Source organism: Montipora capricornis, chromosome 9 (assembly GCF_036669925.1).
Source record: "Montipora capricornis isolate CH-2021 chromosome 9, ASM3666992v2, whole genome shotgun sequence".
NCBI classification, from domain to species: Eukaryota; Metazoa; Cnidaria; class Anthozoa; order Scleractinia; family Acroporidae; genus Montipora; species Montipora capricornis.
In genome coordinates, this window is record NC_090891.1 from 39,013,330 (window position 1) to 39,027,461 (window position 14,132).

The window sequence follows — 14,132 nt, forward strand, 5'->3', positions numbered from 1 at the left end:
GAATAGCACCAAAAGAACGCGCCCTTAGTTTGATGCAACTCCTGCTTGGGAAAAGGTGAGCTACGTTCACAATTCTCAGAATTCTTTAAAGTAGAGAAGCGATGATTGTCTTAGCCTGCGTAGCTGGAGGTTTGTTGGCGCGAGAGGCAAATGCCGCGCGCCTGCATGATTTCACAGCGCCCAGATCCCATTCTCCTTGTGAACAATAGAGAGCTTTAGCAAAGACAACGGCGTTGGCAACGAGAACGTCATCTCAAAACTTAAATTCTCATTATTTTAATCACTTCATGACTATTCCAAGTTTTTTAATATGATAAAGGCAGTAAAGGTGTAGCAGTTCCTCAGGAATGAAATCATTATGAGCGGCGCTTAATTATGAGCTTAATTATGAGCGGCGCGTAATTAAAATTTATCCTCAACTGGTAAAGTTCTTCATAAAACCTCAAATTTCTATTCCACGTTGTTGGTTTGCTGACAACGGCAAAGGAATCAACAAAAGTGACAAACGCACGTGCAGGGCGTGCTATGCCATTGTTTTTGCCCAGTAATTATGCAAATTTGTGACGTTCTCGTTGCCAACGCCGTTGTCTTTGCTAAAGCTCTCCAACAACGTGAAATAGAAATTTGAGGTTTTATGAAGAACGTCACCAGTTGAGGATAAATTTTAATTTTCTCCCCTAAATTAAGCGCCGCTCATAATGATTTCATTCCTGAGGAACTGCTACACCTTTATCATATTAAAAAACTTGGAATAGTGAAGTGAAGTGAAGTGATTAAAATAATGAGAATTTAATTTCGAGATGACGTACTCGTTGCAGTTACCGTCGTCGTTGCTAAAGCTCCCTACTACCACAAGTAACAAGGTACGCAGGCTATGAATGTGTGAAAACGAAGACGTTTGAAACCGGTTTCAAAACAGGGGTACTCTCTTTTGAAAACGCTCCAGCTTAAACGCGAAGACGTTGGGGCGTTTTGAAAACGAATTAGAGTGGATAGGTAACAATAGACTCTTGAGAAAGCGATGATATTTAAAGACTAAAAAAGTGAGAGAATTTCGAAAATAGCTGTATAATCGTTTTAGAGCGGAATGGGCAAATTAATAGTGGTCAGAAACATTTTTTCCTCGTTTTCACCGCTATGAAAACGGAGAGTTTGAAAACTGACGTATCAGTATGGTTTTGGGAGTTGCAAATTCCGGTGTCACACAAAACCACGTCGGTGTTTCCAACTCAGTTCAAAACAAATTTGCTCTGGAGCACCAGAATAGCGCTTTCACATGGTAATATTAAAGATTTGCTTTGCATTTCAATTTTTCTCAATTGACATTGCATTTTCTCTGGAAACCCATCAAGATCGCTTCCGACCCTTGGCCTTTGCGCTTTAAGAGTCCTCTTGAAACGTAAAAAAAGCCTCTTCAATTCCCTAATAGCCTTTCATGATAAATAATGTGTTTTTCATGTTGACTTGCGCACGTGTTAAAAGAAGAAAAGAACAACAGGTAATTGAATGATTAACTGCTGGGATGGGAATTTCAATCAAGGATAAGAACAAAGGTTTTTTTTTCTGAATATCAAAGTTTCGGGTTTCGTATATCTACTTTCGAAGGTGTGAGAATAAAAGGTTTATCATTCGATGATTCCGCCTTTTGACTGCAGTGCACAAAGGTTGTACTTGAACTTTTTGCAGTTTGTCACGCTAAGAAGCATGTGACCTAGAGTACCCACAAGTCAGTGCGGTCTTTAAACTGACGCGGCCCCATGAAGTCTTTTTGCTCAAGATGGGCCTCGAATCGGCTGTGTCTGAGATCGTAAACTTTATTAAATCTCTTTCTTCCCCTGTGCAAATCATTGGGCTCCTTTTTATCGTAATTTTTATTCGGAAGCTTGTGCAGTCCAGATTTCGCAAACCGCCTCCCCCGCCCCGAGAAAAGCCGCTTGAGCCCATGAAGAAACGCGACTTCACTCCCCAAGAGTTGCTAGAATACGATGGCGTTAAGCAAAAGCGAGTTCTCCTTGCTGTAAACTTCAAGGTGTTTGATGTCACCCGTGGAAAAGACTTCTATGGTCCTGGTAAGTTAATGATTCAATTCTTCCATAGATTCGTTGGTCGAAAGGTGAGCGTCGTAAATGATGTTGGTTTCATGTCGATGTCTTCTTCAAATTCAAACTCGCGTCGACAGATTGTTTTGATGGTTCGGTGGTCTGCGAGATTTGTGTTTCATCGTTTTCATTGGAAATGGCTTTGATCGCTGGTCACACCTTCGTTTAGATTTAAACTTGTAGAAATCGTTGACTGGCAAGTAAATGTGTGGCGATACCTTGAACGTCGTTTTTTGGAAAAATTAACATAAACAAACAAGCGCGATTTTACCAAAGCGCATCTGAAAATCTTTGAAAATTCGAACAATGCAGGCCCTTTTCAAACGGTTTAACTTCATTTTAGCGCACTGACTTGCAACGTGGGCCATTTCATTGTTTTCTTTTTCATTCATTAAACTCAACCTTAATTAATTGAGTCAAGCTTACTCATTTAAATTAAAATCGTTGCACTTTCACGCATCGTTGCCTCACCAAATCCGAGTTTTATAAAAACTCTTTTCCTCCACTTTAGTGGTTATCTTTCTTGTTCCTGCGATCAATTTTCTTGATCGCGAATAATACGCATTTTAGGAAAATTCAAAAACTGTCTCTTAATTCCGTCAACAAATTTTACATGTACAGAGAGCCGCTGTGCTCTGACAGTTGATGAGTAAAATCGTCTGGCGTTAGACAGAGTATAAAATCTGTAAAGGTCTCACTCCCAGGAGTCAATGGGTTAATGCTGGTTGTACGTCATGGATTGTTGGCATTGTGATAGTTCTTTGAAAACAACGATCCAGTCAAACCTGGTATTAACCCATTCTCCTTCATTGCTCGGTCATGGATCAAACTTTGACCTCTTGTTCCGTCTTTTCAAAGTGTATAAAAAACATTATCATTCCATGTATTTTTCCTTCCTTTTCAATGGCTGAGAACCCACCATGTGAAATACGTGCACCACTGCAAATAACTGCCTACAAATAAATGTTCATTCCCGAGGAACTGCTGCACCTCTTGTGTGAAAATGGCAGTTTGCTTTCCTGAGCTTTCAGAAAGTGATTTAATTAATTAATCACCATTAACCCTTTGACGGCCTAAACCGGCCAGACTTAGTATTTTGCTCTGTCTAACGCCAGACGATTTTACTCTTCAATGGGGAACCCCCGGGAGTCAATGAGTTAAGTCTCAAGGTTTCTTAGCCAAGTGCAAGTGCTCTACTCATTGTGGAGACTAAAAATCAACTGAAATTAGAACAAATCAAGTGTTGGTTTTTCATTATTTATTATTATTATTATTATTATTATTATTATTGATGTTGTTGTTGTTGTTGTCAGCATTTGTTGTAATTGGCCTAAGTAAAAATTTTATTTTAGCCTTTCAGCACTTATCTGATTGCTGCTCCATTCTTTACTTAACTGGGCAGCACTTTCTTTTATAGGAGGACCTTACAGTGTCTTTGCGGGACATGATGCAAGCAGAGGTCTTGCAACATTTTCTGTTGGACCTGATGCTGTTAAGGCTGAATGTGATGATTTGTCCGACTTGAATAGTATGCAGATGGATTCACTGCGCGAATGGGAAACACAGTTTATGGAGAAATACGACATGGTTGGAAGACTTCTAAAACCTGATGAGAAACATCAAGCATATGACGAATCTGAAACTGAAGAGGAAGATGGAAAAGGAGAAAAGAAAGAGCAATAATGGAAGGAATTATGTTGAGGAAACATAACACCCATAATGAACTTAGAATGAGGAGCACCTGAAGAGGGAATATCAGCAAACAAGTTCTAGTCTGGAGTTTAAGTGAAATATGACAGACAGACAGACAGACAGACAGAAGGTTGCCTTTTCATCATTAGTATAACAATGAGCTTTTGATTTAGAATGACCTCTTTTCAGTTGAATTCTTAAAGTCTAAATTTTCTTGCATGCATTTTTTTCTCTAGTGATTTTTTTGCTAAAGAAAATGTTTATAGGTTTCTGGATGTCAGTGTTAAATGAAAATTAGACTGAGGTAACTAAGGAAACATTCTTTCAAGACTGTTTAGAATAGCAATATTCAAACCATTCAATGTGCCCCTTCATTTTGGACTAGGAGTAACGTGTATACAAAGGAGTGACTTGGGAACATTAAACTATAACAAATTGCAATACGACATTCTTGAAAAACATTTCGTAAACCTTAAACCTGAATAAATTTTGATGTGACCATAAAGTCACTGTCAAGTCAGAAAACTAGGAGCCATAAATTAATACCAAGATGAACAATAGGTGAAAAAAGGAAAATATTAATAATTACAAGCTAAACGAAAAGTTTTGCATGTATGGAGTCTGTGTGGACATTCAAATTAGGTTTGAGTTTCATGATGAAAAGCATTTCAAACACTAAACAATCAAACTTGCTTTATAGTCACTTTGTCAGAATCTTGAATTGGCTATATTGATATTTATATAGTGATATTTATATCACTTCTGTGGTGTACTTCAGTGTGATGTTTCGCAATTGCCAAAGTTTTGTATCCTGTAACACATTGGAAAAGGTATACCAGAAGTACCCAGCAAGCAGCGCCTCCATTTGTATTTCCTTCTCTTGCCGATGAAGGTAAAAGGAGACTCTGCTTGCAGGGTAGCAGTTTTTAGCTTTTTAAATTTTTGGAAGAATGTCTTATCGCAATTTTTATAGGTAAATGAATAGTGTAGTTTTGTTTAATCTGCTCCCGATAACTGATTAAATGAAATTTTGTGTTGGAACGTGGTATTTTGGCCACAGACCCATTGCAAAGTCCTAAAGTATTTAAAACATTCAGCAAAACCATTCCCTTTTCAAATTATCATTTTTTGGATAACCTTTATCCAGTTACTGTGATTTTAATAATTCTCCGGAATCTCATCTTCAAGCACCAATGGCCAAACTGCGTTTTGGCTTCCATCATTCAAACTTTTGACGCCATGCCAAGAGGTGACCCGAAACCATGGATGCCAAAATCATTGATATGTGACATAACCTACCAATCAGCATCTTTGGTTTCCATGGTACATTTGAACTTGACACCAGTGGTAAGCGATGGAATCTGCACAAATCCTTTTACTGAAGAACCTCTAAAAAGATGTCATAATGGTATTCAAGCTGTGAACTAAGCAAAAACTGTAATTCACTTTCCGGAGGCAGAGTCAATCTTCCCAGCTATGTTGGAAATTTGATTGATGGAAGCAAAAATGCAGTTTGGTGTTTTGTGCTTGATGGTGAGATTCTACAGAATTATAAAAATCGCAGTAAGTAAAACATTGTAGTAATAATACAAATTATCCTTGAAGAAACTGCCTCAAGGTTGTGTTCTGTTTGTTGAAGGGACCACACTGTTTCAACCACATCTAAACTAATCAAAAATGAATGTCACCAAGGCATCACCTGTACACCCTGGAACCATAAACAGCCATGAAGTGAATTTAAATTTTCTATTGTAAAGGCTTGCCAAGTTTTTTTTACCAAGGCCAGTTAAGTGTTTGACTCACACTTTGGCACAGCATTAGTTTCTTTCGCAACTTGTCCACAAAATCTCTAGACATTTCATTGTCTAGATGGTTTTACGGCAAAAGTCTTTTTTCAAACTTGTTTTGACTTTTTTGTTGTTGTCATGAGGTCAAATCATTGTGTACAAATAACTGCAATTCTTGGTTTGCTTCCATGTGATGAGATGGCCATGTTGGTGTGCAGAACAATAGAAAATGGTGCCACAAATTTAGCATAATAATTATAGCCAAATTCCCAAAAGACATAACAATGCATTATTCCGTACACCAACATGGCCAACGTGACATCAGATACAAACCATCAATAATAATATTACATGTCTTGGAGTTAGGCGCTGTTTAATGCTCAAAGTTTGGCAACAATATGACAAAACAAGCAGTAATATGAAAAAATAATCACCGCCAATAGTGAAGCATGTGGCAATTATCATAATATATGATGAAATTCTTGTGCAGAGTTAATGGTTTATTAACTGTAAAAGAGATAATATAGTAATTCTATATAGCATCACTGAGGCATTTTACTCAAGCCAAGAAATCATTGTTATCATGTTACTGTATTTAATTATTGTTGTATATAGCCTACCTGTATAGCACTTTCATACATTTATCAGTGGCCATGTCTTTTACCAAAAATAGAAAATGCAAGGGATAGATTTCTGGGAAATTAATTTGGGAGGAATGTAGTTTCCTTATGTGCTTTTGGAGAACAACATGGCCATCTTGACATCACATGAAAATGCTATATAAACTTTTGAGCTGCAAAAGCGGTCACAAATTGTACAGGCAAAGGTAGTTGGCTGGTTCAAACATTGTTCTTTTAAGTGGATTAGGATTCAACATGTGAGCGACAGAGGTTGAATGACACCTGACAATTTTAATAAAGATATGCATGCAGTGCAGTACAGTGGCTTCATCCAAATTGAGCACACTATAATATATACATTCTGATTTCCATTTGTTTCTATGGCATCTTTCAAACAAACCCTGTCTGCTTATTATCATTGTGTGGCCAGTTGGTTGACAAGTGGATAGAAATTTCTTTTGGATGCATCACTATCCAATGGATTTATTAATTAGCAACCTCAGGGGAAACCTCTCTTCCTTGGAAAGATTAACTCTAAACCGGATAAAAATATAAGAATATTAAGGTCTGCAATTAAACTTAATTCATTTGATGTTTGCCATGGGCAATTCAAACTATTCATTTCTTTCATCTTCTTTAATCCTGTGCTGTGTTCTGTTGAATGTCTCTTCCCTTGGCTCAAATCACTGAGTTGTGAGGCAAGAACGGAATGTGCCCAAATCCTCAAGAGGTTATCCTAGGAAAACTTTATTCTGTTCCCAGGAGACCATAATACTGTGACACATTTTCGAAATATTTTGTCTTTTGTGAAAACAAAATTCCCAAACTGCAGATCATTTCCATTGTTGAAGCCGGTGATGCACAATTTCGGCATTTATTTTATGAACAAAGTATTGTAGTTCTTGTTCAACAATATTGTTGAGCTGTGTATCATGTATCATGTCGACTGTACAAGTGGAATGCTGTCGAACATTAGTATATTGAAAACAGGGACAAGCTCTATTCCACACCAGTTATTTAGAGCAATTTTCACTTGAGTGTCGTAAAACCAAAACCAAAGTAATTACTTTGGCCAGTCAAAAAGGACGGAGACAATCCGGTAAACCAATCAAAACTCGAAGTAATTACACGTAGCCGACACAAAGCGCGGGCAAATGTGCACGCGCGAGCTTCCATTGGTTTTGGTTTCACTTCTGATTGGTTGAAAAAGTGGCGCGAGAACTTTGAACCAATCACTGAGTGAAGTAATCATAAAACAAAGTAATTATCTAATTACTTTCGACACTCAATTGAAAACCACTCTAATAACAATAGTTATTATTGTTCCCAGTCTCAAGAGGAGGACACAGTTCAATATTAAATTTGTAGATAAACAAAATTTAATGCTGGTCAATGTCTTTGACTTATCTAAGGGTTTTACATGTCTTTCATCAAAATGGATGCAAAAGGGACAAGGAGTACTTAAACATGGAGCGTTGAAGTGATGGCTGGTCTTCATTAAAAATGTTGCTTCAAAGATTCCTCTAAGTAAGCATTTTGCATGATTTGAAAATAATAATAATTATCATTGGCTTGGTTAAATAGCCACTTGTTAGAAACCACTCTGATTCTGTAGTTGGTTTGACAGCCAATTAAACTCCAAAATTATTTGGAGGGGGGGGGGGGGGGTTAACCCATTGACTCCCAGAGGTTCCCCATTGGCTGGCAAAATCGTCTGGTGTTAGACAGTCTGGCCGGTTTCGGCCGGTTTGGACGTCAGTGGGTTAACGGGGACATAGTTTTTCAGTGAGTGATTAACCCATTGACTCCCATGGGTACCCCATTGACAAGTAAAATCGTCTGGCACTGGACAGAGTAAAATACTCTGGCGCTAGACAGAGTAAAATACTAAGTCTGGCCGGTTTGGACGTCAATGGGTTAAATTGCTACTATGACCAAATTTTTATCCCTTGAATTTTTATGTTTATCACATAGGATTCCAGGAAAGAATAAAAACGCTGTTTACCATTAAGAAATATCTGCATTGGTTCCAGAGATATTTAAGTTTGAAAAACTTGTAAAATATGCAAATGAGATTACTGATGATGTCATTCACTCAACACAATATAAAATCAAGTATATAAACAGAGCTATCTCGGTCAATTTGAGGCAGAGACCGTTTAAACTTGGTGGGCTAATAGTTATACAGGTAACACACCTTCAGCTGTAAAGAAATTGGTTCCCATGGCAACTCACTCTTTTCCAGTCCCCTTCAACCTGATTCAATTTTTGGCGATCATAAGCCAGAAAAACATTTACCAAGGCCCCAAAATTTACCTAACATGTTTATATGCTTGCAATATCATGCAGATGAGGCACCATTGGCAAATATCAAAACAGAATGCAAAAGGTGGCCAGCAAAGCCTTTAATATCAGGGAGGTCTGGAACCCAGTATGTTGCCATGGTAACAAACCTGGTATTGTGGAGCACATCTTATAGAATCTTACTGCAAAGAATCAAGGATTTCTGAATCAAATTGGCTGGGATATCTTTTCCATCATATTTGATCATAATTCGGTTGAGTTTATGACATCATCACTTGGCTAATTTGCATATTTTTTAAAACTTGAATATCTCTGGAACACAACTTAGGAGATATTTGAAAATAGTAAACAGCTTTCTTCTTCACATACAGACTACATGTTTGTGTCTTTAAATGGCTTAGATAGGAATGATGCGAATTTTGTCATAGTAGCACTTTAATGCTATGTGCCAAGCTTTTTCAACGAAGGTGATCATTAGTAGTTTTGGTAACAATTTTTCTTGAAGGTTTTGGTTGGGTCTTAACCAAGGATCCTGCTTCAAACAGTTACACGACAGAAAAATAACGGAAATGCCTCAAAACAAACTGTTTTTCCCGGAGATCTTGTGGTCATGGTGGGCAGAATGCACTTTATAATCAAACATTTTTTTTTAGTTCATTATTTCTTTATTTTTCTAACTTGCGTGCATGACCTGCAACATTTTAAAGAAAACTTTCCCATTTATTTTCCTGTGTGTTCAGTAGACAAAAAAGAATTTAGTTTCGCCATGTTGCTTGCTATCTGCCTCTGCAGTAGTTGTTTTTTCAGTTCATCCCTCCTTTGCTCCATTTTTTTCAAATTTTGAATAAGTTTATCTCTTAGTTCTCTTTCTTGTTCTTCTAGCTTTTCTTTCTTTCTTCTTTGCTCGTCCTCCCGTCTCCTTTGTTCCTCTTCAAGTTTCCTTTTCTTTTCCTCCATTTGTCTCAACATCTCTAATTCCTGTTCTCTTTTCCTTTGCTCTTCTTCAAGTTTCTTCCGTTCTTCATTCTCCTTCTCCTTTGCTGCAGCAGCACGCTGAAGAAGTTCCATCAAAAGCCGCTTTGCACACGTCTTCTGCTCAGCCCTCTCCCTTTCCCGTTCCTTTTCCAACTGTCTTTGCCGTTCCCTTCGTTCAATCTCCCTTCTGACCCTCTCTGCATGTTTCTGTCTTCGCTTCTCTTCTTTAGCTCTCTTTCTCTCCTCCTTTCTTCTAACGGCCTCTTGAAACAGTCTTTGTTCTTCAGCTTTTTTCCTTTCTTGTTCGAGCAGTTCTTCCTCTTGTCTTCTTTCTTCCTCTTCCTTTTCCCTCATTTTTCTCTCCTCCTCAGCCTGTTCAATGTCAATCAACCGTTGTCGTTCTTGATCTCTACTTTTAATATTTTTTACAGAGAGATGGCAGGTTCTGTCAAAATCTACCTGAATATTAGCAGTTGCAGCCCTGCCCTCATCAGAAATGAACATTAATTTCATCCCCTTTAATGCTGACATTGCACTAGAAAATCCCTGATATTGACTGTACTGGATAAAAGCGTCAAAGTGCAAGTGTGATCCGTAATAAAACGTCTGAAATTCGCTGTTGCCTTTTGACAACCTTTGCCTGTAAGGGTCTAGTATAGGTATATCAACGCAACGGATTTTACCAAACCTACGAAAAACAGTTATCAAGACTTCCTCGCTTGGTTTGCCAGGAGAATCACTATCTGCAAACCACTTACAAGGGAGCCCTTTGATCTGGACAGTGTCTGGTCTTTCACCTGGGTTACGCTCGTCTAAATCTTCAGATTCCCTAAAAAACGAGTTCCAGTCATGAGCCGTGGGGAATTTCAACTTCGATTCCGCCGCTCGCACTTTCAGTGGATCCGCAAAGCCACTGAGTTTGATGGATTTTCCGTCTAGTTTCGAAACAAATTTAGAGACTAAACTTTTTGCGTCGGCTTCACCCTCAAAGCGAATAAACTCCAACGATGATTCTACGACCCTCAAAACAGCAAACTGGTCTGGAGCTATCATGGATTTCAGTTTCTCCATGACTTCCCAGTTTGAGATCGATACACCAGCGACTTTGATTTCTGGAAGAGTGACATGAACGCCAAGCTTAGCAACGGGTTTGAGATATAAGCGTTGCAAGGAAGAAAGTTCAGTTGCTTCCGATGTATCACCACACACTTGATTCGCCATCTTTATCGCTATAATTTAGTAACCTGGCCTTTGAAAGAGACTGGTGAGGAGTCCGTTGTATTGTGGGAATTGCAAGTTAACATGGTGGAAGTTTTCACTATTGTAGCGGTCTTGAAATTTTTGTTTTTGTTTTCTTTTTCGCTGAAACGTAAGCTTATAGAGCTGGAAGACAAATGCCTTTAGAAACTGGACCTTCGACTGAAGCCCCAACGCATGTATTTCGAACGAAGACAGCTGTTTTAAAGCAGTTAGAACAATTGAAAGTTGCTAAACCCTGCATTGAAGTGACCTCTCAACCTTCAGAGCCAGTGGCGAGTCGACGGTCAAGATTGAAGTTTCCAGACCCAAAAAATGATTGTTGCGTGAATCTAAAGATCAGAAGCCAAGATGGAAAGCTTTGCTGGCCGGTTTGTTATGAAAACCACGAAGATGGCGACGAGTATTTCAGATTCATTTTACAAGTTTTATCCGTGAGGCGATGTTCTTCAGATGAAAAGGAATTAATCAGAATCAACGGGAAAGAGGACTTTTACTGTTTTTCTCCATTTTCAGAGCACAAGAAGGGTTTGCAAAAGAAATGCATGGGATTTTGGTTTCGTTTCTTTGGCCAGGCAGCAATATTTCGTATAACAATAGTTCTAAAGATCGATTTAGTTTTCCTGAAAAGTTTTTTGGGAAGAAAACATCTTTGGAACTTTCTGGAAGAAAGTAATGGCATCGTTGTCAGTGAGGAAATTGATATTTCCACGTGCTTAAAGCATCAAAATACGGCTAAACCAGAAAGGAATGATTTAATAAATTCTGCCAAGATTTTCCCATCTCTGTATTTAAACCAAGAGTACAAATCTATAGTTGGTAAGTTTAAAGAATTGCGGAAGAAACTGAATTTTAGTGAGCTGGACAAATATTTGATTCAGACACTAGCATCACTGCAAGACGAAGACCTGCGGGTGGTGCTTTTCCTTGAACAAAGCCAGGAAGCTTGTCGAAAGAACCATTTTGAGAAATCTAAACAACTTTTGAAGCAGGCAGTTGATGCTGCAGCCAAATGCAAAAACAAAACCTTGCTTGTGGGAAGAGCATATTTGTATTTGTCACACGTTCATCAAAAGGATGGGTTCCTTGGAGTTGCTGAAGAATGCTTGGCCATAGCGAGAAAAAAGCTGCAGGCCTTGGAAGACTGTGAAGACGTTGGTGACCTTTGCTTTCAAGAAGGGTTAATATTGACAAATTTTGCACAGAAAATGCCCAAGTTTGCATTGCAGCTTATCAATGAAGCAATGCATAAATTTCAACAAGCTGCAGCCCTGTTTGACCATTGTCTGACCACAGATAATGTTCTGGAGAAGCAATGTTGTGCTTTTATCCGAATGGCATCTTTGCTGCTTCAACAAATGTCTGCAGGCTTACATGTAGATGGTCATACACAAAGCAGCACACAAGCTGAGAAGCACCTGGAGTGGGTAAAGCATCACTTGCCTAAGCTCTCTGAGAAAACTAAGCTTCACTTCCAGGTTTGCCTGACAGATCTTCTTCACAAGAAGCAACAGTTTGCAAAGGCTAAAGAAAGTCTTGCCAAAGATAGTCAAGTTGAAGAACAAGCTGTGTGTTTTCAAAAACCACCCAGTGACAGAGGAAAAGCAAAGATGGCAAATGGAAATTGCAATTTAGATGTCGCAGATATTGCATTGGGCTATCTGGGAGATGAAAGTTCCGAACAAGATCAGATATCTTAGAAATTTACATCATTAAAGCTAAGTGCTCCGGGCAAAAATTGCATACAGAATGCATGTTTTGTAATTTTGCACAGTTTCAAGCTGGATATTTTTGGTGTACAGAGGAGAGTTTGTGTCATTCATGTTTTACTGGAGTCAATTCTGCAGGATTGGGTCCTGATTTTGCAATAGTCACTTGGATGTGTTGACATGTTCAGCGGGCATAAGGGTTGGATTTGCATGAGGTTGGGCCCAGTTCATATCCCACTCTGACCACTCACTGGATTTTTCACCAGGGCCCGATTTTTGAAAGTCGATTAACTTAATCCAGGATGAGCATAAACTTTGGTTTCTTTTTTTCAAATTTTGATGAAAGTTTGAAATTCTTTTAACCTTATTTTTGATTTTCAAGATTGACTTCCTCTAATATAAAGGTTTGCCAAATATCAGCGTTGAACAACCTTTGGGAGTAAAGAAATAAACTCCTTGGTTATTTTTTTAAATGTGAGATTAGCGTTAAATGGATTTTGAACAACCAGGCCCAGGTCTTATAAATAACTAACTGGTTTATTTGTGCAAGTTGGGTTACTTCTTTATCACGTCCAGTTGAATTTTCAAATCAAGTTACTATTGACCGTGGAGTTGCTTTGAGCTTTAAAGCTTTTTGGACCTCCAATACGAACAAATGCAGTAAAATTTGAAATTGATTTTGATTTGATTCAGTTTACAGTGTCCCCAATAAATTAGTGCTCCAGTGCTAGAAGACTGGACTCATAAATATAGTTTCTTTCCTCTTTTCCCCTTTATTCTCCAAGAATATCAGAAATTGAGCATCAAGTTTGCAGTCATTGGCCAATTGGCAGGCTACTATTCATCACAAAACCATGAAAGTTTTTCAGGATTTCTGATCAATTCTCTCTTTCAAATACTTGCTTGATATCTGAAAGCAACAGGCAAGGAATAAGCTAAAATCAAATTTCACCACATTTGTTGTTCAATGCCAAAAATGTGAAGCTTAATCTCTCTGTCAACAAATATGTACATTTCATCTCTTACTACTGCGATTTTCAGAATTCTGTGGAATCTCACCTTCAAGCGCTAAGCGTCAAACTGCATTTTGGCTTCCGTCAATCAAATTTCTGACAACATAGCCGGGAAGATCGACCGGAAAGTGAATTTGAGTTTTTGTTTGGTTCACAATTCGAATACCGTTATATATATTTTTAGAGGTACTTCAGTACAAGGATTGGTACATCTTCCATCCCTCTCCATCAGCGTCAAGTTCAAATGTACGAATCTACCATGGGAACCAAAAATGCTGATCTTTTTTCGTTAGATTGATGGAAGCCAAAATGCAGTTTAGCCGTTGGCGCTTGAAGATGAGATTCTTCAGAATTATGAAAATCACAGCAAAAAAGGATATCAGCTATCACAGTGTTACACTGAGTGATACTATATAATAGATATTATTATGCTCCATGGACATGTATTTATAACATATTTATAGTGACTATTTTTGTATTTATAACAACCCATCACATTATTAGCAACTTGTTGTCCAAAGCAAGACTGTGATGTTATTATCTATTCAATTATAGGCCATACATGTAGCTAGTACTATGGATGAGTGTATTATTATTATCAGAAAATATTTAAAAATAATATTTTGTTGTATGTTATGGTTCTGACATTGGTTTACCCTTGCTGAAGAATTGACAT

General features: G+C 38.1%; 3 protein-coding genes across 3 annotated transcripts; 2 read left to right on the forward strand and 1 right to left on the reverse strand.

Annotated features, from left to right (window-relative positions):
• Positions 1 to 1,733: 1,733 nt before the first annotated feature.
• On the forward strand, positions 1,734 to 6,517 carry LOC138015103 (membrane-associated progesterone receptor component 2-like). Its single transcript, XM_068862022.1, has 2 exons — positions 1,734 to 2,069; positions 3,517 to 6,517. The coding sequence occupies exons 1-2, from the start codon at positions 1,778 to 1,780 to the stop codon at positions 3,780 to 3,782; spliced, it is 558 nt and encodes a 185-aa protein (XP_068718123.1). The 5' UTR covers positions 1,734 to 1,777; the 3' UTR covers positions 3,783 to 6,517.
• A 2,627-nt stretch (positions 6,518 to 9,144) lies between these two features.
• LOC138015496 (A-kinase anchor protein 17A-like) lies at positions 9,145 to 10,705 on the reverse strand. Its single transcript, XM_068862561.1, has one exon. It carries the CDS (start codon positions 10,696 to 10,698, stop codon positions 9,223 to 9,225), a length of 1,476 nt encoding a protein of 491 aa, XP_068718662.1. The 5' UTR covers positions 10,699 to 10,705; the 3' UTR covers positions 9,145 to 9,222.
• A 59-nt stretch (positions 10,706 to 10,764) lies between these two features.
• On the forward strand, positions 10,765 to 14,087 carry LOC138016735 (uncharacterized). The gene has a single exon (XM_068863925.1). The coding sequence runs from the start codon at positions 10,872 to 10,874 to the stop codon at positions 12,432 to 12,434; it is 1,563 nt and encodes a 520-aa protein (XP_068720026.1). The 5' UTR covers positions 10,765 to 10,871; the 3' UTR covers positions 12,435 to 14,087.
• Positions 14,088 to 14,132: the final 45 nt, after the last annotated feature.

Bases quoted from the DNA above. Each gene is read 5' to 3' on its own strand.
- LOC138016735 (XM_068863925.1), top strand. From the start codon at position 10,872: ATGCCTTTAGAAACTGGACCTTCGACTGAAGCCCCAACGCATGTATTT.
- LOC138015103 (XM_068862022.1), top strand. From the start codon at position 1,778: ATGGGCCTCGAATCGGCTGTGTCTGAGATCGTAAACTTTATTAAATCT. The intron at 2,070-3,516 runs GTAAGTTAATGA...TTTCTTTTATAG, and splicing joins AAAAGACTTCTATGGTCCTG to GAGGACCTTACAGTGTCTTT.
- LOC138015496 (XM_068862561.1), bottom strand. From the start codon at position 10,698: ATGGCGAATCAAGTGTGTGGTGATACATCGGAAGCAACTGAACTTTCT.